Source organism: Heloderma suspectum, chromosome 7 (genome assembly GCF_057233095.1).
Source record: "Heloderma suspectum isolate Gila_16-S chromosome 7, 16-S_ref, whole genome shotgun sequence".
NCBI lineage: Eukaryota > Metazoa > Chordata > Lepidosauria > Squamata > Helodermatidae > Heloderma > Heloderma suspectum.
In genome coordinates this window covers 35174472-35200624 of record NC_139464.1, presented here as the reverse complement: position 1 = coordinate 35200624, position 26153 = coordinate 35174472, and the positions used below count along the sequence as shown (strand labels likewise).

The window sequence follows — 26153 nt, the reverse complement described above, 5'->3', positions numbered from 1 at the left end:
TTAAGCATCCCATCCTCCTAGCATTTCTCCACTCACAGTAGCCCCTTCCTCCATTAGGCTTCTCCCTCAGTGGTTACCACCAGCAGCCATTCCAGCAAGCTGTGCAGAGGGGAATGAGATGGGAAGCAGGGCCATTCCCACAGTACTGCTGAAAGGCTACTTAATTTTTCCCTCTTCCCTCCCCATCCCTCTTTCCTTGTGTGTTGTCTCCTTTTAGATTGTAAGACTGCAGGCAGGGACTGTCTTGTTTTTATTGATTGCGTGTAACCCACTGCGAGAGCCTTTTTGGCTGAGGAATGGGATGAAAATGTGTTAAACCTAAGCTCCATACATTGGCCAGAGAAGGAACAGCTGCCGTAAGCTTGTTTCATCTTTCCCTGCCAGAAAGAACACCTATCATCTGGGGGAGAATTGCTGAATCTTGCTTTTCATCTCTGTGTGTGTATGTGTGTGTGTGTACTGTTCTTTTATGATTTTGAGGTGGTAAATCCAAACCCGAAGGGTGCCGCTCTCTAAACCTTAGGGAAATTTCAGTTTCAATTCTAAATTTCTCAATATAGCAGACTGAACCTTTTTGTTTTTCTTTTATACTTCATTTTATTCAACTGAATGAGATTCATCTAATTGGGATTATAAGCATCTCAAAATTATTTAAGAATTTTGAGGAATTGATCAGTGGTGGATCCACTGTTGTGGGGAGGGGCACTTTTCCAGGAGTGTTAAGCATGTTGCCTGCCTTCAATTAAAAATGCAGAATTCCAATAAAATACAGCATTTATTAACGCATTTACAATTTTAGGTGGTATTTTTAAGGATTATTACTAAATTTAAGAATTTAATCACTAGAGTTATTTCCATTATTAATTTTAAGTATCAGCACAAATATCTTCATTGCTATCATCCAGATCATCATGTATCATTGCATTGCTGCATTCACCTTAGCAAGTGCAGAATGTTGTACACCTTAATTGGACATGCATGACTACAACCCTTGGTGCATGAACATCTGATAAGATTCAGTACCATGTTAGGTGCCAGAGGGGTACCCTGTGGCAGCTTACAAGGTATGTATTCCTCTGTTATGGTTGACAAAATCTCCTATCCAAAATACAGAGGGTCCATGGGAGATGAACTAATTAGATGAGCCAACTTCCATAGTGCTCTTTGGAGGTGTGCTTGTTTATAGTGTTGCTCCAGTGTACCAGGTGTTGGAGGCAACTTAGAAAGTGCTGGCATGTTTGTTACTGCTTTTCTGGCCTTATGATTCTTCCACAAATGAGTACACAAGCTTTCTGTCAAGGACTCCCTGCGGCTGTATAGCTCAGCAGCAAAGGTGTCACACTGTTTCATTACAACTGTTTCTTCCAAAGTGGGGCCACCAACAGCTTTAAGTGTCCCTTTAAACTTCTGGAGAAATTAAGCATGTAGCCTTTACCAATTCCAGCAAGAGATGAGGTTGTATCATAACTGGTTTGAGAATGGGCAGTGAGCATATCTGTTAGATATGGGTTGTGAGCTGTGACAACATCACTTATGTCATTTACTGATTTGAACCACAACATTCTTCCATTGTTATCGATGTTAATATGCATTAGGTATATACGTGGTATGCCAGCAGCAGTAAGACGTCAGTGTCATCACACCTTACTCATATCAGACGGTCCGGGGCATTTGCCTCCTCCTGCACTGCTATGTACACAATATTTGTCAGTTTCCTCATGTGTTATTGATAGGCCCAATAATCCAACATTAACTTCCACTGGAGATGACTCTGGACCAGTTAAAATCAGTCTGTGGGTTTCATTGACATCAACATTCATTAGTGCATCAACAATCAATGTAATCCATTGTGTTTTTGTCTTTGTAGAGTTCACTACCACTTCTATTTTTGGTAGTGGAGAAGCCAGAATGAGTTGGTATTGCCTGGGATTTGCTCCCTGTTGTTTCTTTTATGTAGGTGGCGTGATACTTTTCTCATAGTATCTGTCAAACACTACATGCATGACAGGAGTTTGTTTTAGTTCCTGTTCTACCATTGGTTTGTCTGCACTCACGTACATTTGCACAGTAGCTGGCTGCGTTGGCCACAACACACAACAGAGCATGGCACAGCCATCAAGAGTAATTGTGTGGGGTAGAGAATGGATTGTTCAAGCACTTCTCATGATGGCAACTTTCCTTTGAGCACACTCTTAGGTGTCTGCCACACATCACCATCTTCACTGAAGAGAGCAGTAGGCACTGGGACAAATTCATGACTAAGTACATCATCCATGTTGATGTTCCGAGATGATGTGAGCAATCCCATTGTGCAAGCATAAATCAGAGTATGATCCATAACTACTTCATGACTACCTGCTCCATGGATTTGGTGACTGACATTATTGTTTTAATTTTTTGGCTAATAGTTCTGTGAAAACCAGGGAGCCAGTTGCTCACAAATTCAGTATACTGACTACTCCCAACAGTTAGTAGATCATGCACACTTAATGAGCAATCTTTCAGAATTTGGCCACTGACCATGTTTATTAAGCCATTCACTGGGCAACTGCTGTCATCATGTGGATTGATACACGTTAAATAATCCCGGATCTTCATGCGATCTGCATAGTCAGCCTTGATACGTGATCAGTCTCTTCCAGGTGGTCATGACATTCTCAAGATTCCCTGGCTTCATGTCTTCCAGATCTTTCAAAATCTGACCAAAAATGTGTTGCAGCAGAGCCCAAACAGCCAAAGTCTTTGGTTTCAGAGTGAATCCAATTATGCCTCCAGAGCCAGGGCCATATCACATGTACATTATCTCAATTAACCGATCAGTCCATAGCCCATTCCAAATACCTTTCTTGTGCCCAACTATGTGTTCACCCACCATGAACTTTATAAATAGTTCTCAATCAAGTTTTTGCATAGTTTTCAAGTAGTAGGGCCCGTACCATGCATAGTTGAAGGAAATCACAAAATTATATTTTTATAAGAACAGTCATCAAAATTATATAAGAACAGTGTAAAAACCTTATATGATGTGAAATGTAATATTGTGAAGTTCTCCCAAGGTTTAAAGAGTGACACTCCTTAAGGTAAAAAGGTAAAGGTGTCCCCAACCAGTTGTGTCTGACTCTAGGGTGTGGTGCTCATCTCCATTGAAATGTAATATTAAAATCAAGGTTTAAATGTAATATTGTGAAATTTCTCCAAGGATTACAGAGTAGCACTCTTCGGATTCAGCACCTTAAAGTCATGTAAGAACAGTAAAAATAAAACAATCAAGCAAGCAAGCAAACCTAATATATTATGAAAAGCAAGGTTCAGCCTGCTCTTCCCCGGACTACTATAAGAATTTTGAAACTAAAAATTGGTGCTTGAGGTTTATTTTTTCCTCCTTCCTCCAAATCCCTTTTCTTTTTGGGCCATGGATTTTAGATTGTAAACCCGAGGTCAGGGACTGTTTCATTATTCATCTTTGTATGCCTGTCTAAGAGCCTAGTTTGGCTGAAGAGCAGGGTAAAAATACTGTAAACTAATAAACAAAGAAAGCAAACAAATAATTAAAATTGTGTTGGGATTAAATTATGCATGTTGGCACATGGCATGTAGTGAGACCCTTATTCTCTCTTGAATTAAGATCTATACATAATCCTACTGGAATATATGGGGGTTTCTGTGCTAGATCAGGACTGGAAAGATGCTCAGTGACTGTAGCATCCTTACAGCTAATAGGACAAAATTGCAATGAAGGTAGGGACAATGTGTGAAACTAGGATGTGAAGAGAGTTGTCTCTTGCTCCTAGTGTCACCACCATATGGAAGTAGATTCCATTGAACTCACTGGGACTTACTTCTGAGTAGACAAGTATAGGTTTTTGGCATTAAACTGCAGTCCTAAACATCAGCTTTCCCCAACTTGGGGCCCTTCAAATGCTTTGGTCTACATCTCCCATCAGCCCAAGCCAGCATAGCCAATGGTCAGGGATGATAGGGCTGTAGTCCAAACAATTTGGAGGGAACCAGGTTGAGGAAGGCTACTAAACACACTGATGGCAGAGTAAATCCCATTGAACTCAATGGAATTTATTGCTGAGTAAATAGGCTTTAAGATTGTGCTGTTAATGGTGCATTCAGTACTGATTGTTATCTAGCTCTCCTTTCTATTTCAGTTAATCAGATCCTACTGTTCCTTCTTGTTTTGACTCTCTGTGTCATTCTGTATAATAAAGTTCACAAGATGCCATTCTCCGTGCTAAGGAATGAACCAGGTAGGCACCCATGGTTAGAATTTATTTTTATTTTACATTACCAATGCTATATACTTTTTGTTTGTAATACAAGATAAATTGGAGCCTAGAACCAAAGCTTCTAGTTGCTTTCCCTCTGTTACCATTGCCTTTTCAGTCTGTAGTGCAGGAGTGTTGACCCTCTTTCAATGCAAGGGCCCAATTCCATTTCAGAGAAGCTCTCCGGGGCGGGTGTGTCATCATTCCAGTGATGGGTGGGCCAAAAGGGGCAGGCCAAAAAATACCAGAATACTTTAACTTAAAGCTCTTCCTGCTAGTAATGAAGCTTTAGGAGAGGCATTTCAACCTTTTAGAATGGGGGAAAAATGGCATAAAATTCAGGAAACTACCAAATGATTGGTGGTTGAGGGAAAGGGGGGGGGAGCTAAGGGAAGGGGGCATGGCCATCTGGGGGACCCTGGAGATGTGGAATGCAGGAGAGGCAGGTTTGGCCCATGGGCCTGAGGTTACCCACCCCTGTCTTAGTGGCTGACAATATTTCAGGGCGAAATGCTATGTCCCTTTATAATGATGCCCACACACAGTGTAATAAAAGGACCTCTGTGTGTAAACAAGCATGGAAGCACTGATGCAATAGCATGTGGAAATAGGGTAGTCAGGAACAGCAGGTATGTGGAACAAGTGACAGACCCATGGAGTATATTAGGAGATGCCTGGCAGTTTAGTGTAATTAATGCTGTGTTAGAGATTAAAGTATCACTGATTTTCAACAACATTCTCCCCTCACCTCTTTTAGGGACTTCTGTAAATTGCTAAATAAAGCTGAATGACATAAATTGTGTGTAATAACTACGGGTGTGCATTGGATTTGGCCAAAGCCAGAACTGAACTGGACTGATTTGGACAGAGCTGGGAGATGTCTGAATCAAAGCAGGACTCTGAAGCAGACAGAATCTGAACAATCCTGAAGATTTGGAGGGACACAGAGATACAGTGTGTCTCCAAAAATTTATACATTTCTCCCCAAGCTCTTCTTATAAGGAAAACACCAGGGTGGCAAGGTGGAAGAGGAGGCGTTGTAGCTTTTACAATTAATGTTTTTACCAGGGCTTTCCAATCCCAGTGCATTGGGAAGAATGTTGAAGAAATATATGATAGGACTGATTCAGTGTTCAGTGCTCTTTGCTAGTTCACCCTCCCAGGAGCAGGAACATTAGAAGAGGTTTGGTGGAGTCTGTGGCACCTGAGAGGGTGCAGCACTGGGTGCTTGCTTGGAAAATGCTAGATGTTCAGATCCTTCTACCTCGGCCACTGTATGCTCCACATTCATCATCCACCCCTGTCCATCCTATTGCAGTTTCTGTGACTGGTGCCAACTGAGCAGAGAATTAAGAAGTCTTAAACTGTTTTTCATTTATCATAACTCTCTAGCCCCTGCACCTATCCTTCTGAAATTCTGTACCTTTCTTGCCTAGGGTTGCCTCTATGACATATACCATTTTCATAGAAATTGCCAAAAACAACAACGACAAAGCATGCAAGGGGATAAGGGAAAGTGAATCACTCCACCCCACAAATTTGAACACTCCCCTTCCACACAAAAAATCACTGAACTTACCTTTCTGAAATTGCACAGGTTTCTTAAGTAGGGCTGCCTCTATGCTGTATGTCATTTGCCCTCCAATATGACATTCCCCGCAAAAAAATAGGGGGATAAGCACATCCCCCCCCTTTTTTTAAAATTCCCACATTGTAAAGGATTGTGGTGCACAAAACTCCCTGTACCTCTTCATTTGAAACTTGGCAGACTTGATCCCCTTAGAAGGGACAACTATTCCTGCACATTTCATTCAGTTCTGCCAATACATTTTTTAAAAGTTATCAGCAGTTCCTTTTTTAAAAACCTCAGATTTTTAAGTTGCATGGCACAACCCCCCCCCCCCCACACACACACACCTTAAACGTTTTTGGGGGAAGGTGTAATCCCCTCATAAGGAACTACTATGCCTTCACATTCCATCCGATTCTGACAAACAGAAGTAAAAATTTCCAATGATAATCAGTGGGAAACATGAAGATTTGGATTTCCTAATCAAGATTTGGATTCAGATTTGAGTAGAAGTGGGCAGCCTCCAAACCAGTCTCAACCAAATTGGGCTGTTTTCTGAAGTGCCAAATTGGAGTCTGAACCGAATCTTGTGGTCAGTGCACACCCTGGTAATAGCATATGTTTTTTCTTCTTTATTAGTTGATTTGGAGAGCCCTGAGGAAATGGAAGAAGAAATTCCTGTGGTGATATGTGCTGCTCCTGGAAGAATGGGTGCAGCAATTGCAGCAATCAGCAGCATTTATAGCAACACCGACTCAAATGTCTTGTTCTATATAGTTGGGCTAAAGAATGGCATTCCACATATCAGGTGAAGTAATTTATGAAGTGACTTGAGATCTTCTGGCTGAAGCACCATAGGATTTGATGGTAGTCCCACTGCGCTGGTAGACTGCAAGATATACTGCCGCTATGACAGATACATCAGTGTAGGGATGTACGAATCCCTTACCTCGTTCTGGGTGGGGGTGTCTGCGGTGGGGGGGGAGGCGATCCATCCCTCCCCCCGGAATCCTCCCCGGCCGGCTCCACTCTGTGGTGAGTCCGCGGAGCTGCCGGCCGGGGCTGGCCGCTGCCTGACTTCTGGCCACAGCCAGTCTTTGGACGCAAATGGTGTCTGGCGTAGCGGACGCCATTTATGTCCCCTGCCTTTTGCCATGATAGGCTACGTAAATCTTTACATAGCCTATCACGGCAAAAGGCAGGGAAGCAAATGGCGTCTGCTATGCTGGATACCATTTGCGTCAGAAGAGAGGCAGCGGCGGACAGCGGAGGGCAGCTGGATGGACCAGACCTGCTGACGACCAGGTAGGATCCGTCCAGGGGGGATTCCGCGGGGTGGCGGGGGGGGTAGTCCGTTCTGCCACAGACTCCGGGGGGCCGGATTCTAAAGAATCTGGCCTCACTGGAGTCTGTGGCAGATTTCTCCGCCATCCCTACATCAGTGGAACACCTCAGAAATGATGGCAGAATGGCAAAAACTTAGCATAGTCGTGGGCAGAACAGAGTTGAGGGAGGAGGGAGGGATGGAGATGAGGAGGGAGAGGAGCAATAAGTCTTGCTGGGGTGCTATCTAAATCAGCCTTCCACAAACTGCTGGCCTCCACATACTTTGAACTACAACTCCCAGCATTTCTGCGTATGCTGGCTGGCGCCGATAGGAGTTGATGTCCAAAATATCTGGAGGGTGCTAGGTTGAGGAAGGCTGGTCTGAACAGTCAAATAATGTCCAAAACTTTGTGCACTGATGGGCAAGCTGAGTGAGTCGCAGAATAATTAAACTACTGCTTCAACATGTGGCCAGCTTGAATTCCATATGGAAGGTTATATTGGTAAACTGAAATCAGATGCCTGATGAATGTCATTTGAAGTGTAGTGGTTGGGAGGGCTTAGAAATTGTTCATAGTATTTTTTTTTTACTTATTGCTTATACTGTGTTGTGAACAATATACCATGCAGGGGAAAGCTGTGAACACTAGGATTAGGGATGGGAGAAGGAATGAGCGGCAAGAGATAAAATAATACACTTATTGCTTAAGATGTTCTCTAATATGCGTCTGTTTGTTTTGCATTTCAGAAAGTGGATTGAAAATTCCAAACTGAAGGATATAAAGTTTAGAATTGTGGAGTTCAATCCGGTGGTACTAAAAGGGAAAATCAGACCAGATGCAGCACGTCCTGAGTTACTTCATCCTGTGAGTTTACAGACACCATGCAGCAGTGAATAAATAAGATCTTTTCAAGATGTCTCTTAACATAGCAGCCAACTGATAACCTTGCATATATATTAAATTTATATACTGCCCAAACGGCAGATACCGTCAGGGTGGTTTACAGTCATACCCCACCCCCTAAAATATTTGTTGGTAAAAACTGTAATCCACACATATTTCTACAATAAGCCTTCCAAAAGCAAGAGAAGGTGGATGGGCATTATTTGGTTGAAGTGGCTCAAGGAAGGCAGTCAGAGAGAAGGGGAAACAACAACAAAGGAATTAATTTAAGCCAGGAGAAATCAGCCCAGAGCCTGCTTTGAGTATTGTGACTGCTGAGCTCTACAGTGGAGAACGTGGCATAATAACACTTAGTACTTCTGCTAGAAAAGGCCACCTTTTCCAGGCACAGCTACTCTACATGTTGGTCCTCACTTAGTGGTAGGCTTGCAAGGTTGCAATCCAGAAATTCATACTACATTGTCACATTTTCCAGTGCAAAAGACATCCTCAAAACCTGTAATAAATGTTATGTCTTTATGTAGGGCCACCACGTTACAATATAGATATCATCACTGGACCTTTAAATTCTCTGCGCAGCAGGAGATGGAGGAGCTCTGGTTGCTTCTGGCCATTCCTTTCCATGTCTTGTCATCCTCTCCCTCCTGCAGTAACAAGCAAAGTCTCCAGGTGTTCTTCACACTATGCAGGGGAAGGCTGTGAACAACTGGAGCAGTATGGAGTGAGGGGAAGATTGAGCAGGAGAAGCCAGGGCTACCTCACCTCCTACTGCATCAGAGAATTGAAAGGTACAGTATGGATCTCAAGGTTGCAAACTGGCAGCCCTACCTAGAGATGGTATATCATTTCCTCCCACCAGGGGTATGTGGCCAGGTTTGCATAGCAACACCAAAAGAAGAACCATTCCAGTGCTTAATTTTGATTTGTTGTTTTAGGAATCATAGAGCATCTCTACACCTGCCTAAAATCCCACATTTAAAATGGGGCTTTCTGCTTCCATTTTAAATGCAGGATCACAATGGACTCCCTTTACACGCGCTACCTTCCCCCCCCACTTTCCCCCTCCTTCTCCCCCTTATCTGAGTCTTCCATATGTTTCATTGATCTAGCTTCTCTTCTTGTGGCCTTTCCTTTTTCATGGAGGGAACTCAAGAGGAACACAAGCAGGGCAATTTGATACCTCATTATCTCCAATCTATTTAAAAATGGAATAAAGGTCATTTAGTGTATGAGACACCCTGGAGGTTGACAACGTCATCTAAAGGGCCCGCAGACTTCCAAGAGTGAGTAATCTCAACAGCAGGATAAAAGCTCCATGGGAAGAAGCCCATAGTGCTGGAAGGCCATCAAGTCCAACCCCCTGCTCAGTGCAGGAAACCAGTTTAAAGCATCCCTGACAGATGGCTGTTCAGTCTCTGCTTGAACACCTCCAGTGACAGAGAGACAACCATCTCCCAAGGCAGTTGGTTCTATTGTCTGACTGCTCTTAACAGGAAGTTTTTCCTGATGTTCAACCAAACTCTGCCTTCCTGTTACTTAAGCCTGTTATTTCATGTCCTACAGTCTTGGATGACAGATAACAGTTTACGACATTCTTCTGTGTGACAACCCTTTATGTTTTTTAAAAGTGTTATCATATCTCCCCCGTCTTCTCTTCTCAAAGCTAAACATACCCAGTTCCTTCAATCTTTCTTCATAGGACTTAGTTCCTAGTCCCTTCATAGAATCATAGACTAGTAGGGTTGGAAGGGGCCTATAAGGCCATCGAGTCCGACCCTGTGCTCAATGCAGGAGTCCAAGTCAAAGCATCCCTGGCAAGTGTCTGTCCAGCTTCATCCTGAATGCCTCCAGTGTGGGAGAGCCCACCACCTCCCTAGATAATTGATCTTCTTTATTGCCTTTGTCTGAACTCATTCCAATTTATCTGAATCCTTTTTTAAGTATAGTGTTCAGAACTGGACACAGCATTTGAAGTGAGCTCTGATCAGTGCGGAGTAGAGTGGAACTATTACTTCCTGTGATTTTGAAACTACAGTTGATGCAGCCTCAAATTACATTTTCCTTTTTGCAGCCACATCACACTGCTGACTCATACTCAGCTTGTGATCGACTGCACAAACTGAACTGGGATGCAACTCAGACTTTTTTTTTCTGCACCCGAAAAGCAGCTAGTGATTACAGTAATGCTAAATATTAATTTTGTACTTTTCCTCCACTGAGTTGTCCTAGATCTAGGATTAGGGGGAGCATGATTTTCAGCCAGGCTTGCACCCAAGCACCATTATTTTAATAAACTAAATAAGCAACATGCACACCTCAAAACAAAACCCCACCCCTATGCACTGTGTGTTTATTCCCCCACGCCAACATTTTATTGCTTGAATGTTTTCAGTCTTCTACTTCACTGACACTTGTTTTATTTCAACAGCTGAACTTTGTTCGATTTTACCTCCCTCTACTTATCCATGAACATGAAAAAGTGATATATCTTGATGATGACGTGATTGTGCAAGGTAAGCTGTTTGTCCCAAAAATTCTCCCTAGATGCTTGAAGATCCAAAAATCTATATTCTGCACATTCATCATCACCAAAAATTAGTTATTTGCTCTACTCTAAGCGTCAGAATGTTTGAAAACAAGAGGTAGCAACCCTATACTGAAATCACTGAAGACTGACAGGTTGTTGCATAGAATAGCATGTAAAGACAGCTAACATAATAATAAGCACAGACCAATGGAGCTTTTGAAAAAACCTTCTTTAGGTGATATCCAAGATCTGTATGACACAAAGTTATCCCGTGGTCATGCTGCAGCTTTTTCAGATGACTGTGACCTGCCTTCAACTCACGAAATGGTTAGAAGCGTAGGAATGCAGGTAAGAAGTCCTTGCAACACAAACATTCCTGATGTATTTCCCCCCCTCATTCATCAGGGATTCATATTTTGCCCATCTTCTGCACAGTAATCTCAGGGAAAGGTGATGGCATTGGATTAGGTAATGCTTTGGTTTTCTGGTGCTCCGCTGGGGTAGGGAAAGCAGATTGAGGTACCTGCAGGCCTCAGGGGAGAGCCCTATAAGCAGCCTCCTCAGGGTCTTTGTGGAATGCTGCATGGTCTCAAGACTTAAAAATCTGATACACACCCACAATTAAAGGTAGCAGAGATTCTTACTTTCAGCTCATTGTGACAGGCGTATTAGCATAATGGCTAATAGGAGGGGTAATTAATTGAGCTGGGAGTTTCAGGCAGCATAGCCTGTGTACCTCTTTACTATTTGTAAGGTGCCACTAATCCTACAAGCTAATACACAGTCCCTAAACTACTTACTTCCCCCCATCCCTCCTTTGTGGATTGTGAACTACATTATGCACATGCATTCTGACACACCTCCCTTTTTTCTCCCCAGTCTTAGAGATGGGATGAGCAAATGCCATCAGCCAAGCTTCTCACTAGTAAACTTTAAGAATGTCTGGATTAATTTAGTGTAATCACATATTGCTTTATTCCCTCTAGAATACCTATATGGGGTTTCTGGACTACCGAAAACAAACAATCCGAGATCTTGGCATAAGCCCCAGCACCTGCTCCTTTAATCCTGGTGTCATTGTTGCCAATATGACAGAATGGAAGCACCAACGAATCACAAAACAGTTAGAAAAATGGATGCAGAAAAATGTAGAGTATGTACAAATAGATCTCTGGTTTGTGGTATCCTGAATTGGTTATACTGCTTACTGTATCTGATTGATGTGTAGATACAGTAAACTGTATCTACAAAAGCAAATATAGTAAACTGTATTAAAAATGTTAGATTTTTTTAATGCACTTCCCTTTACATTTTATATTGCCTTGCTGTACTTCCTAAGTATCCACTTCTTAAAACACTAGACCAACAAATACTCTCTTGGGAGTGTTCATTGTGTATTAGCTCAGATTTTATGCTTACTCAAGCAATACACTGGGCATTTGAACAAATCATTGAGGATAGTGAACTTAAGAGAGTTTTCTATGACATTTGGAGGATGCAACGTTGCTTAGTTTTGCAAATTGTAGGCTGGCTAGTTTCTGATGATACTGAGATTTAAAAACAAAAAGCGTAAGTTTCAAGACAATGACATTGAGGCACAAGGTATCTAAAATGTACAAGCAGCTTCCTTTGTTTTCATAGCATAATTTTGGAAGGGAGAAAAAATATGCTTGGAGTGGTAGGTTATCAACTGGTAGTTATGGAACTAAAATGTTGTCTGTAAGGTTTCAGATGTACAATATTAAATGCAAAATCATCCTTATAATTTAGCTTCAGCTATATAACTATTCAAAATCCTTTTCTCCGCCTAATTCCAACTGAATTGTGCTGTACCTTGCCATTTACTGCTTTTCCACATTCAGTTTTTGAAAAGAGCTACTTCAAAAATAAACCCAACCCTTCAGAACATTTGACAGTGAAGAAAATATCTTTTTCAGAGAAAATCTGTACAGCAGCACCCTTGCAGGAGGTGTGGCCACTTCCCCAATGCTCCTTGTATTCCATGGAAAATATTCACCTATTAATCCTTTGTGGCATATTCGACATCTAGGTAAGTTTTAGATTCTGAAGTTGTATGACTTTGAACAGAAAGGCAATAGATTCTCAAACAGCTCTTAGGATGATCTTGTTTGTATTTTCCTCATGCTATTGCACCTGTGTAATTTGAAGCCTGGCAGAGTGAAAGAGATAGCATATCACAATTCTTCTCTGCACAAAATGCAATATTATGAAATTTAAATAATGCTGTCATCATGCTGTATTTTTTTTTAAAGTATACAGGCAAACAAATCAGAAAACCAATTTTCATGGGATTTAAGCATGTCAGCCTTCCTTTGGATTGTGGTTTTGATCTCAACCTGTTTTGTATAGAAGTTTCTCAAAATTGCAGTTTTCTATGGCCAATTTGTTTTCCCCAATAGGCCATGAAGACGAAATTGCAAGCTTCCTAGCATTATTTGAATAAAGCCATGTGGTATGACCTACCCATAATTAAATATGCAATCCTATGCACACATACTTGAGGGTAGGTTCCACTGAATTCAGTAGGACTTATTTTTGAAAAGACGTGTATAAGTTTGCGCTGCAAATTTCAGTGGGAGGGTTTAGCAAGTGCTTAAGATAGACTGGGTGATATCCACACTGATTTATTTCTTTTTTAAAAAAGTTTTCCAGTAAGGACTCTATAAAAGCAACTTTTCTTTTTAACTCACATAGGGTGGAGTCCTGATACCAGGTACTCAGAGCATTTTCTTCATGAAGCCAAGTTACTTCACTGGAATGGAAGATACAAGCCTTGGGACTATCCTAGTGTTCATGCTGACCTATGGGAAAAGTGGTTTGTTCCGGACCCTACAGGGACTTTTAAATTGATTCGTCCTAATAGTTGATGTCATTCATGTTTTTTAGGCACAGGATTAGTAATTTCCAGCATGCACAAGGTACGTAATTCTACATAGCATCTCATGATGTGGTTTGCCTCTTTTGTTGTACATAAGGGTGGCTGTATGAGACTGTAACTGACTTTTACAAAGCCATCATAAGCGTTGAAGAGATGTCTCAATATGAAACTTGCTGAAGAGTGCAGTGGGTCCATGATGAAGTATGCATAGTCCAGAGAAGCTTCCATTTCAAGTCCTGCTATGAAGACTACAATGCTTACAGGAAACTACTCTTTATAAAACCAGGACCTCCATACTCTCTTTCTTACTGAGAGACCACTTGTAACACTTTTGAATTTAAAGAAAGGTTTGCTTTAAAGTCTACTTTCTGTAGTCAATATTAAACTTAAACTAGGATTAAACATCAATTCTTTTATTCATTTCAAATAATTTATCACTGCTTCTTTTCAATAGCACAAAGCAATTCAGCATTAAGACTTCTAAACAATGCCACAGTTAAGCACCAGAAGATACTGCAACAATTCCTGATTTTTTTTTTACAAGAAATTGGCAGATCAGAAGTATTAAATACAATTTTAAAGCACCATGTTCGAGAATAGACGTGCATTCACATTTCATTAACCTGCTGTTGTGCATTTTATGTCTAAGTAATCTAATGGATGCCCTGTTCAAAGCAAAATGTTCCCTTTTCATATATACAATAGTTGCTATTGAGCTACCCATCACCCCGGGTAATATAGTTTTGTTAAAAATAAAAATCGTTCCAGATCCCTGATGCAAGGCACTTCAAGCACTTGCAAGAAAGTGTCCATGTAAACAGCGATACATAAAAAATAAACTAAGGCTGTGATCCTAAACACACCTACTAGGAAGTAAACCCCACTGAACATAAGGGGGCTTGCTTCTGAGTAAATACAGATAGGATTATGCTACAAGTGAAGTATTGTATAGATTGTTGACCAGATAATGAACAGTTTCCAAGAAACTAACCAATATGATCAGAACTAGAAAATACATGTCAGTTCTAATTTTTTTTTTTAATCATTGTGGTGGAGGATTAAAGCACATGATTTTGGAAGGAGACCATATATATGCTTATCTCTTAATGAGCAGCAAGTCAAAAGACTCTGGAAAAGTTCCAAAGCTGTTAGCAGGCTAAGGATTTACTTTAAATTGATCCACTCAACCTATCATTCTGAACACCAATACACACAAGACATTTTTAAATAAATTCAGCTGTTTCTGGTGTAGTTAAATAGTGATCTAAACTATGTACACATTATGGAGACACAGTTCTTGTGCATAATTCAAGTATCCAAAGCACTTAATAAACATATTATCAAAACTTCTGTTTAATCCTCTTATTGCTTTTACTTTTTAAGTCATCTCTTCTCCTCTTGTGACACAAAGAGAGTTGGGGGAGAACAGAAAGAAGCGAAGTATTAGGTACTGGCAGGACAACCATTCCCAATATTAATGTGAGTGTACAGAAAGGCAATGGGCATAATCTACTTACATTGTGGGTTCAAGACCTGCATGTGGAGGTTCCAGTAATGAATGCAGCCTGTTTCCTCCTTCCTCCCCCTATGCATGCAGGCAGTGCAGCAGGGCACTGGGGGAAATGGGGTGCACCTCCTTTATTCACATCTGACTTTTCCTCTCCAAGCCTTACTTACAAGGCAGAGAAGAAGGGATTGAGAAAGCATATGGAAGGTGCACACCTACCTCCCATTTTCCCAGCATTACACTCCACTGCCTGTAGAGAGCCCATGAATAGGTGAGGGAAAGGGAAGACAGGGCGAACCCTATTGGAATCCTCTGCAGGCAAGTAAATTATACCCCAAACCTTACGGAAATGTTTCACAAGTGGTTAACTATGTCCAGTCCCCAGGGTATGCTTGTAGCTTCCCAACACTGAATGTCCTGCAATCACTACTAAATATTTTGGTCAGTGAGATGTGGAATGCTACATTTCCTAGAAAGGAAAAACACTAAATCCTGGAACAGAGCTGAAACTTGACCCTTTCCCTTCCTCATTCTTTTTCAGTTCCCCACCTGCCCCTTTTTGGTGGCATGTGTATGTTTAGGAAGCCTATACAGAACAGACTTTTGATTTGTTCTCCAGATGGCTCTCTACTCTGGCCAAAAATTCTCTTGAAACACTAAATTCATCCCTTCCTAGAGCTAAACTACAAGTCGCTCCCCCTAACAGCTGAACATGCGGAGGGCAGGCAGAAAGGAATGAATGAAATGTTTGTTGCAGGGTCCCCCACATCTTCCTGAGATAAAGTGGAGATGACTACCACAGTATCAGACTATCAGAAACATGTGCACTCTCTCCCCATACCCTTTTCTTGACACACTCCCCCCACCCCCATTTCACAAAGACTTAGGAGTGGTTCATACATGTGTGTTTATCATGTGGTAACTACAGCAAAATAATAGGCCATCACTGATAACTAGAGGCAGCGCTTTCATTTTCCTCACAAAAATGCTTTTTAGGGCTGAGCCAAAAAAGCAGAGAAGGGAGAACTATAACATGTTTTCTCAGAATTGAAAGAGGGCCCCAGGTTCAGTGACTTCTCATAGACGATTGTGAAAGTATTCATTTTGTAATCCCTCACTGCCTAAGATGACCCATGTGATTGGTATAGAAAGCACTGCCCTTATTCTAAGTGGGCATCATTTGCTCTTAATGATATCAGCAAATAGTCAAATCCTGTTGGTTACACAGCACTGTAATGTCACCACATGATTCTTGATTGGCTGGGATCACTTGAAGATGAATTAAAGGATGGGGGGGTGAAGAAGAGGAAGGGCAGCTGAAGCAGCAGTAACTAGCCAAGAAAACAAGCTTGGCCCCTGCAAAATGATTGTTTCAACTGATGAATGAACCTGGAGAGCATTTGGTTCAACCCTAATGCTTTTTGGTGGAGGTGTTTTACACATTCAAGTGCCAGTAATCAACTGATGTACACACATGCATGCATGAACCAGAAACAAGTTAAGGATTTGAGCTCCTTTCTTAGAAAGAAAAAAACCCAGTTCTTCTGCTATAAAGTAGGTCTCTCCCATACCATAGGTAGGCCCGAATATCTACTACTGTGTAACAGATTTGCTGGACAATAACTTGCTATGCCAGTGTCCAGTAACAATATTAAATCTACAAGGGACTTTCCCTCTCTTCAGATATACTAATACACATATGAAATATCCCAACACATGGCCAGATAGGTTACAGATTACGTTACAAAATACTAATTTAAAACAAGAACTGGGTCATCACAAATAAGAAGTCAGTTTCCTAAAACTGCAGCTATGGAACAATTCAAAAACAAAAGCCTCATACAAAAAAGTGAAGCCTTTTATCTTAAAAACTTGGACATTTCCTTAAGGTGACCTAATTCATAGGTTTGAGTCTACAAACACAAATGTTTATAAGAAAACAAAGATAAAACACTATTAAAATGCTTCAGTTGGGGGAACTGAGGTACCATTCTTGACAACTGCATAATAAAAAAACCCCTCTGCAGCACTTAGGCTTGAGTTAAAAGGCAGACTTTAAGCATTGCTTCCTTCTTCCTCTTGTGGTCTTGAGTTGCTGAACTCTGGAATCTGGTCTGTGAAAGACTGTGTCATCCACTGTCCATTGGGTACATCTCCAAAGGAAGATCCACTGCTAAACTCTGTACTGGTTGCTGCATTAAAAAAAAACAACCCTTCATTGTTTATTGGTATTATGGCTAAAGGATGAAAAGGCATTTCTCTTTTAAACATGGCGATTACACATTTTGCTTGTCAGAGATACCAGTTAGATCATCTTTGCCTCCTCCTCCTGTTCAACAGGAATGTAGCTGGGGGTGGGAGGAGGGAGCGAAGACCCCTGGAAACCTAATTCTTTCAGGGAAATTAGTGGTCTCCCCACTCTCCCAAGGTTTTTGACTATGAATGTAAGCCTCTAGCCAAAAGAAAGATTTTTAAAGGGAGCAAAAATCCCCCATACTGTACCTGTTCCATTTGAAGGGAAGTTACATGGTTCACTCTCCATGGCCATTTTCTCACCATAAGCACCTCCATAAGCAGCTTCATAACCTGGATCATATTTTTCTTCTTTGACAGCCATCTTCTTAGCCTCCTCTGGATAAAAGAAACCCACAACTGTAATCAGATTTCTTTTGAACTGTTGAGCTTATGAAGTTTTACAATAGGATAATACTGTTTTTCTACCGTAAGAGATAGATGCAGTTTGCACATAACGAAATATCATGGGAGTGAGTGAGTGTACGGCCTCTGGTGCGCTCCTGACTTCCACTTTCGGTAAACAACCTATGATCACCCTGTTTATAGGTTGTGAGTGCGATGTCCAAATCTGGACACTCTGAGTTGTTCAGGGGTTAAACAACCCAGAGATAACCTATGATTTGTTCTTATCCTACAAATTTGTTCTTTGGACATCATGCTCGCAACCCACGAATGGGCTGACTGTAGGCTGTTTACAGAAAATGGAAGTGAGTAGCACGCTGGAGGTAGCGTTCTCACTCGCTCCCACCAATTCATGGGTTAAATAACCCAAGAACTGGTGTTACATGAGAGCCAGGGCAGCATCTAATTCTGGGGTGTCCAACATGGTGCCTCTGGGCACCAATGTGCCCATGGACACTTCTCTTGGCATCCGCCAGGCTCCCTGCCCCTCCTGATCATTATTTAACTGGGAGGTTGGCATGCTGTAAAGCAAAGTACTGCCCTCCAGTGCCATCTTTATTTGGGTTCAAAAGAGTAGCTTTATGTTTTGGAGCTCAGACCCTCATCTCTGCCTTGTATGTCGGTTCTTGAGCAAGTTACTTTTCTTTTAGTCTCACAGTTTGCCTTCTAGGAAATGAGTGTGACTGTGCCTGGCTATGCCCACCACAGTGGCCATTTTATGAATGGGTAAGCCCCCCAGGGCAGCCATTTTGTGAGAGTTCCGACACCACTCTCTCAAAATTCCAAATGTGCCCACTGACCCAGAAAAGTTGGACTTATGAGAGAGTTGTAACTTTTCAATCAGAGATAATTTCCGAAGTACCTTGTTCTCTCAAGAGTTGTAAGAACAGCCTAATGGAAGATATCATGCAGTGGATTTTAACAGAACATAGTTTGCATATTTTTATGATGATTATATATAAAATATGTAACAAATGCAGTCTTCCATTTCATGGCATGGACCAACTGCCCAGACCTACTTTAGGGGATTAAATAGTTTGAGCAAATCATGGATATTTTGACTTTATATGCTGTACCTTGTGCAAGCTGCAAATCAAATGTGTACTGCACTTCCTGGACCTCTGTGTTTGACATAACACCCTTCAGCTGATCCCTCAGTTCTTTGAGCTTTATGTAATAATGAACTTTATCTTGTGCACGAGGAAACTGAGCACATCTTGCACTGGATGATGGCATAACATAGCAAAGCTGTACAAGAAATATCAAAAAGAGCAGGCAGTAAGTCACCAAACTGGTAAGCATTTTTAAAACAATTTAATTTGTTTCAAAACTTCAGTAATCTCTTGACTGCTATGGATTTAAAATGAAGTGATAATATATTTTAGTAAATGCATCCTTCCATGACAGGAACGTACTGTTTCTGTGTCTGGGACCTTATGTGGTTGCAGTCCAAATTCCAGCTTCTTAACCTTTACTCCAAAAACCTCTTTACTAAAAATGTCATAAATGCCTACAATGAAATCAGAGATAAATCAATTGTTAGTCACAAGAGAAGATCAGTGGAATCAAAATACAGAAACTGCACTTAATCCACTGCATTGATTAAAAAAAAAAAAACCCTTACATTTTCCATTAAAAACTGCTATTTTAGGTTGATACTTCTGCAATTTCTGCACCAGAATACGTCCTCCTTCCCGAAACTCTTTGCTAAAAAATAGAGAGAAAAGACACAAATAAAAATAGGAGTGCAAATACAAGTGATCTACTGTATCCTATCTGAACTTTGCCCTACCTGGAAAGGTCTTTGCTACCTGGTGTTGTCCTTTCCACCATGTTTGTAAATCCAATCCCATATTTATGTGGTAAAGTATGGTCATCCATATGATTTAACTGTTCTTCACTTAGTCCAGCTAGAAAAAGACACTTCCCTGTGGAGCCAGAAAATACATATTTCTTATATTCTTTTGAAATGCATATATTGCAGCACCCCAATTTACTTTCAACAAGATGTTTGTTTCTAAGACTATAACAATACAAGTGGCATAACCATATGCAAAATGGGGTCAATGGTTGACCCCATTATGGTTGACCAGCATTCTACCTTTAGAATGCTGAAGGTAGTTTATGTTACATTGTAGTCAACTTATCCATGCCTAGTCAACTAGTACTTGAAAATGACATGAATTTTGTATCTTTCACTGTATGTTCTGACTGGCAGTTTGCCCCACAATTTCCTGAAGTCCATGAAAGGAGATGGAATAATCGATATCTCATCCTGTGATCTTGGCATTCTACTGCCTGGCATTCCACTTTTGGAATGAAAACTGAATTTGCACTATTTCACATGAACACCATTTTACATATGCATCTGCTCATGAAGTTTCTTCTAGCAGAGGCCAAACTGTAGCCATGATCCCATTTCAAGGACCTTTCTCCTGCTGCCCACTTCTACAATCAGAAAATTCCAAATTAAAACCAAATCCTTACATTTCAACAGATCATGAAAGGAGGTACTTACAGAAGTGGTTTCCAGGTCCTGGATAATGATGGCCTTTATAGGCTGCCATTAAACCTGGATTTATACCAATCTAGAAAGCAATATGTAATGAAGTCTCAATTGTTATTTCGAATGTATAAAGCACACAACACATCAGATTAATAACAAGGGCAAAACAAGGTATTACATAATTATTGTTTACCAGTATAATTTGCTGGCGTAAGGCAGGATACTGATCTAAAATTTGAAATAAAAAACTCAGGAAATGAGAGGTGACTTTCAATTTCCAGGAGTTATGAAGTTAATGATTTGTCAGATCTTGCAAGTACTTGGTTCTAAAACAGAGGCAATACTTTAAAATAGTAAGGAAATAGTGGAAGTGTGAACAGATCTTAATTCTTTGCTGACCCTAAGGAGAGATCAAAAGATGGTCACTTGCAGTCCCCAGTGAATCTAGGAGATGAATCACTTGGAACAAGTGACCCATCTTCTGAGCTTTTTTCTAAAGAATTAGTCTTGCAATCCTATCTTCATTAAAATTATGTAGAGACTTTCCATTTGCTTCAATAAAATTAAGGTTGTACCTTATGCATTTGTTACAACAATCACTAGTGAGGAAGCAAGAACTCTATGTTTTGTATTGAGATGCCGTTAGCATCAACTTTAAGCACACCTTAAAGACTATTATAGCATACATAATCTTCCACAGACTAGCACCCACTTCATCAGATGCATGACGCATTATCCTTGGTTGGCATAGACAGACAGATAGATAGGACATACAAGGCAGGAAAAGAACGTTAAACACTGGAACCAAGAGTCCCTGAAATGCAAGGGGAAGTAAGTCTGTGACATTTCTGTGCAGGGTGCAAAATGTATACAAAGCAAGAACAGAATGTTTTTGCTGCAAGGAACTAACACAGATACCCCCCTGAAATGTATTACTAAGTTGCTAACTGAACTAGCTACAAAAAAGTTAGAGAGATAAAAGCTTCTTACATTTGACTTACAATTACAATGTCCAAGTTGAAGGTCAGTATATCAGGAAGAGTTTTGGTCAACAGTTCAGCTTCAGATACACCATTAAAACGATCTACTTTCCTTTTGACTTTGAAAGTATCTGTGATTTTCTCCTGTTTGCCTTTTGATTTGGCAGGTTTAGCAGCAGCTTTTTTGGGTTCCGAAGATTTATTTTTTCTTTTCCTTCCTTTAACAGCTGCTGAAAGACAAAAGAAAACAACTTTTTATTGTATTGTTTCTAATGGTTATTGCAGAAGAATATTAAACCAGTACCAATGTGAAAGTTTAATTTGGAAGTATTTTTCAAACTTATCAAATGTCCATTAACTAAATATACCATCTAACAAATCCTCAACAAAGGTGGCGAGGTAGATTTCCAACTCTTCATCTGGCCCTCTTCTCCATCCTGTTACTGGACTTGTGTGTAGCATAGCCTTTACTGCAATTGTGTCAAATCACTCTTACTTTTAATATTTACTTATAGATATATCAACCATTAATAAAAGCAAGTTATTTTTTATGCCTTGCAAATAAGCCTCTGGGTATCAAACCTGTTCCCCAGTGCCTGCCTATGCCTAATTCTGAACAACATGTATGTAACAATAACAACAAATCACATGACAAATCTTAAGCTTAGTTCCAGACACTGTTTTTACAAAATAAATTCAACTTGCTATAAATCACAAGTCTGCAAGAAAAGACTGAGCAGACTCTGAATTAAAATACTATACTATACTATATGGCAGGCAACACCTATATTATGAACTAAGAAATTCTCTCTGAAACCAACTAGGTTGCCTCTTTTTAATGCAAAAAAATTGAGATAATGAAATATTATCCAAAGGTTTATAACAATATAAAAATGGTAAGGGAGTTCGTAATCCACTATAGTTAACATACCTGTAAAATGGCAAGTGTGGGTGTGTTTATAACCTTTGACGGAATATGCTGGCCAACTGGAAAAACTATGGGATTTTTTTCTGAACTACTAAACACAAAGGCCAGTTAGGAAGTATGCAAGAAAAATAACAGATTTACCATGCAATCCTATGCACATCTCCTCAGAACTTAGCTGAACTGAGTTCAATAGGGTTTACTCCTAGGTAGGTAGCTATATGATTACAGCCCTAAAAAGGGCTACTTTGATTACTTCTGAGACCTAAGTAATACATACATAGATACAAAGAATAGTATCCAATAGGGGCTTTGGTCTGCATGGGCCCAGCCCTGCCAGCCCAGGTCCGCGTGCGGCCACAATACAGTACTTCTAGGGGGAAGCCCCGCATGAGTGAAAAAACAGGTTTCTGGAAAGGACATGACCTAGCCTTTCCAGAAACCAGCATTTTCACTTGCGTAGGGCTTCCTCCTGAAAGCGCTGTATTGTGGCCGCACGTGGACCTGGGCTGACAGGGCTGGGCTCATGCAGACCAAAGCCCCTATTGGATACTACCCCATGATGTAGACAGGTTATATGAATTGTTCCCATAAGAATATTGACTCTTATTGTATGCCACAGAAATGTAGAGCTAAACATGTACTATTTAAAAGTAATATTCATATAAACTGCTGTTTCATCAAGTATCAGAAAAAACGTATGGACGCTTTTAGCTTCAGCATAGTCATGCCTCTCTTATGAGAAGTGTAAAGCAAGTGTACTTTTTCATAGTTAGGATTGTCCTAAAAATATGTTCAGATCAGCAATACCACCACTTCTAATGCGGAATCTACTGCACTATCTTCAGAAATTTTAAAAGAAACAAGTTTCTGTTCAAGGAAAAATGTAAGATACCTTGAACAGGTTCCTGAACAATGTTTGGATCTAAAACTCCCTGAAGAGCGTCCTGTTCAGTCATCATCTCCATATTTGGGGCTGTGGTCATCATTTCATGGAACGGAAAAGGATAAAATGCTGGCTGAAGAGGAGTGTAGTATCTTTAAAAATAAGATACAATTATTACAATTTCAAATTATAAATTCAGGACAAGAATTCCCATGGCATTTAACCTGAATTTCCACAACCTATTTGCTGAATTTCTCTTGGTGGTATTTGGCAACACTGGTATACAAATCTCATCCTATACAAATTCATCCACAGGATCACAGTCAATATCAACAGTTACCCATCAGTAGATTTACCTTGCTTTTTGTTAGCTTAAATAGGATCAGAATGGTTTGATGATCACACCCCACTTAAAAAGCAAAATAAAAACAAGTGACCTATAGAGTTGCATTTCTTATTTGCACGGTTTGTGGGGACAAAATATTGTATCAATTAACCTGAAGAAAAAATGATGAACAAGTCACTGAGTTCTAATAAAATATAAATTGATTCACAGCAACCTGGTTCAGGCATTTAAAAAGTAAAAACCCTGCAAGCAGAGTGTCCTGGTGAATGCAGAGCAGAGAAAGCTATAACCCATAGTGAAAGGGACCAATTCCTGACAATTCATGTTAGGGTCATGAGTAAAAAAGAAGGCACAACAGGCACCTGCAAACTGCAGCTGGAAAGGGTGGCTACCAGAGGTCAGACACAACTTTCTACCCATGGTTGTGTCTATAGATATGTCCCACATCTAAGGTTTTAGAGCATCTAAACCTAACTGCTATTTCTGTACCCACAGTTCTAGACTCACAATCCCTGTGGCAATTTAGAGTCCAAGCAAATGGTCTAAAAAGTTAAAGTAGTTAAAGTAGCAGCTCATTCACATTCCATTATCCTGAATATGTTAACCTTAGAAACACTGTTTGCTTTCCACTGTAACTTTATAAAGGAATAGTTGGTAAAGCACATGCTTTGACTGCAGAAAGTCACAGGTTCAATTCCTGGCATCTCCAGGTAGAGCTAGGAAGGAGTCCTGCATGAAACCCTGGAGAGCCGCTGCCAGTCAGTGACTGGGTTCAAATGACTGCGATGAGGGAAGAAGCCATTGTGGCTCCTCCTCCCCTGGCCCTGCATGTGTGGCCGCCATTTGCATAATCCCTGCGATGCAGATGCATCTGCATCACAGATTGCGTTCGAGCCAGGCATGCAGTGTGGTGGTGGTGGCTTAGTACCCACGCTAAAACTCACAATGTGCATTGGTGGAGATTATGCAAACAGTGGTCGCACATGTGGGGGCTGGGGGAGAAGCCATGATGCATTCTTCCCCCATCTTGATTACCCGAACACAGCTATTGTCAACAATACTGGGCTAGATAGACCAATGACCCTCTGACTAAGTATAAGGCAGCTTCCTATGTTCCTAATACACTGTTAATGGAAGCATAGTTGCACACAAACAGATGTGAGGTGGTAAGCCTGTTTCTGGATTGCACTATAGTAGACTGCAGATGGGGGCTCACATTACTAAATGCTCTTTGGTTACAAATCTGCTACACACAGAAGACCAGATGTCAGAGAGAAGTCTAGTCTCACTCTGCCATACCAGGTTTCTCTGTGCAGAGTATTAAAAAAATAAAATAAAAATAGAAGAGCACACAGCAGAGGTGAGGAACCTGTGGCGCTCCAGATGTTGTTGGACTCCAACTCCAGCAGTCCCAGCCAGCATGGTTAGTGATGATGGGAGTAGTAGTCCAACAGTATCTGGAGGGCCACAGGTTCCCCACCCCTGCCATATAGCGAGCCCCCACCTGCAATCTGAAGATCTACAGTCCACAAACAAGTTTTATCACACCATCTGCTGTTTCTGAGAAATAGGCCTGAAATTAAAAAGGCACGTTAATAAAACCTGTCAAATGCTTATGCCATCCTTAAATGTCTGACAGTTATTTTCTGTGCATTACCAACAGGTCAAAATTACTACTGTAATTCTATTTTAATAACTGTCTTTTCTTTTGCTCATGTAGACACACTCAAATATGTAACGTATAAATACACAAACAGGGCTGCACTGCGTAGTTGACTTAATACGGTAAAAACCAAGGTGCCCTCAACTGAACAAGCAGTGGATGAAAAAAAATGTAATCAAAGAATTTATAAAAACAACAGGTGGCAAGTATCACTTTAAAAGAGGTATTCCCTCAAGTTAGAGAAACTGGAACACCAGTTTACAGAAGATGATGCGTTCTGTAAACAATAAAAACTGAGAAAGTGTGCTTTTGTTTAGAACTATGTTTTCTTCATATGAAAATGTATGCAGATTCACAGTGCAATCCTAGATATCTCGTATGCGTATCTGCTCAGAAGTACCACTGAGTTGAATGAGACGGCAGCCACAATCGACTCAGAATTTACTGGGGGGGGGGGGCAGCCCTATAAGCGCGCGCGCGCGCACAGTAGAAGCTGTACAATAAGCTAACAGACCTCGCTGCAGTGCTAGACAAGCATACATACAAGGCAGCCCTGTTCCATCCAGCCCCCTCGTGTGCATGCGTACCTACACGCATTTTTTGACACTTCTGATTACTGCTTACCGATTACTGCTCAGGAATTCCCCCCCCACACACACATGTACAGCGGTTTCTAAATTGCGTAATTAAAATATACACTTTATAAAAAATATATATATATAGGGGAAAGACACGGCGCAGCACGCATCCCTGCCACCCACCCGGGCTCAGGCCACGGCCTTCAGCGGCAGCCTTTTGTGCTAGGCGCCGCCTCCGTGACAGCGAGAGTCGCAGGGGGCCCAACGCCGCTCTCACTCCGCCTCCCCCGCCCCCGACTTTGGGCCCCCTTCCCAGCGACGCCTCGGCCTACTTCCACCGCCCCCCGCGCAGGTACCTGGTGCCCAGCTCTTCGGCTTCCATTCCCGAGCGTTGCTGTGCTCCCCCCTCACGCCCGCTCTCGCAGCCACCCGCGGCCTAGCGAACTTCTCGCCAGGCGAGGCGAGCCCAACCCCCAACGCTGCGCCCCCCTCGCGGCCCGGCCCCTCCCCCTCCGCTCTATACCTTCGGCTGCCCCGCGCGCTCGGCCTCGTTCACGGCACGCC

General features: G+C 41.3%; 2 protein-coding genes across 10 annotated transcripts in view; one reads left to right on the top strand and one right to left on the bottom strand.

Annotated features, from left to right (window-relative positions):
• The window catches only part of GLT8D2 (glycosyltransferase 8 domain containing 2), an 18926-nt gene extending 4075 nt beyond the window's left edge, over nucleotides 1–14851 (top strand). For all 6 annotated transcript variants that reach the window (XM_084809636.1, XM_084809633.1, XM_084809635.1 and 3 more), the window contains 8 exons: nucleotides 4158–4256; nucleotides 6484–6652; nucleotides 7919–8036; nucleotides 10504–10588; nucleotides 10838–10950; nucleotides 11589–11755; nucleotides 12540–12652; nucleotides 13318–14851. In XM_084809636.1, coding sequence (XP_084665762.1) covers nucleotides 4158–4256; nucleotides 6484–6652; nucleotides 7919–8036; nucleotides 10504–10588; nucleotides 10838–10950; nucleotides 11589–11755; nucleotides 12540–12652; nucleotides 13318–13490 — 1037 coding nt within the window. In that variant the 3' untranslated portion in view covers nucleotides 13491–14851. The remainder of the gene's footprint in view (nucleotides 1–4157; nucleotides 4257–6483; nucleotides 6653–7918; nucleotides 8037–10503; nucleotides 10589–10837; nucleotides 10951–11588; nucleotides 11756–12539; nucleotides 12653–13317) is intronic.
• On the bottom strand, nucleotides 14005–26153 carry TDG (thymine DNA glycosylase). Of its 4 annotated transcripts, none has more exons than XM_084809629.1 (10): nucleotides 26113–26153; nucleotides 23012–23154; nucleotides 21213–21421; nucleotides 20224–20293; nucleotides 19498–19633; nucleotides 19330–19412; nucleotides 19121–19215; nucleotides 18782–18953; nucleotides 17511–17639; nucleotides 14005–17200 (listed from the first exon to the last, which is right to left on the bottom strand). In XM_084809629.1, exons 2-10 carry the CDS (start codon nucleotides 23103–23105, stop codon nucleotides 17064–17066), a joined length of 1125 nt encoding a protein of 374 aa, XP_084665755.1. In that variant the 5' UTR covers nucleotides 23106–23154; nucleotides 26113–26153; the 3' UTR covers nucleotides 14005–17063. The 4 variants fall into 4 exon arrangements, with proteins under 4 accessions (XP_084665755.1, XP_084665754.1, XP_084665752.1 ...); XM_084809628.1 differs by having other exon boundaries at nucleotides 21213–21418; nucleotides 26113–26150; XM_084809626.1 differs by lacking the exon at nucleotides 26113–26153 and adding an exon at nucleotides 25946–26053.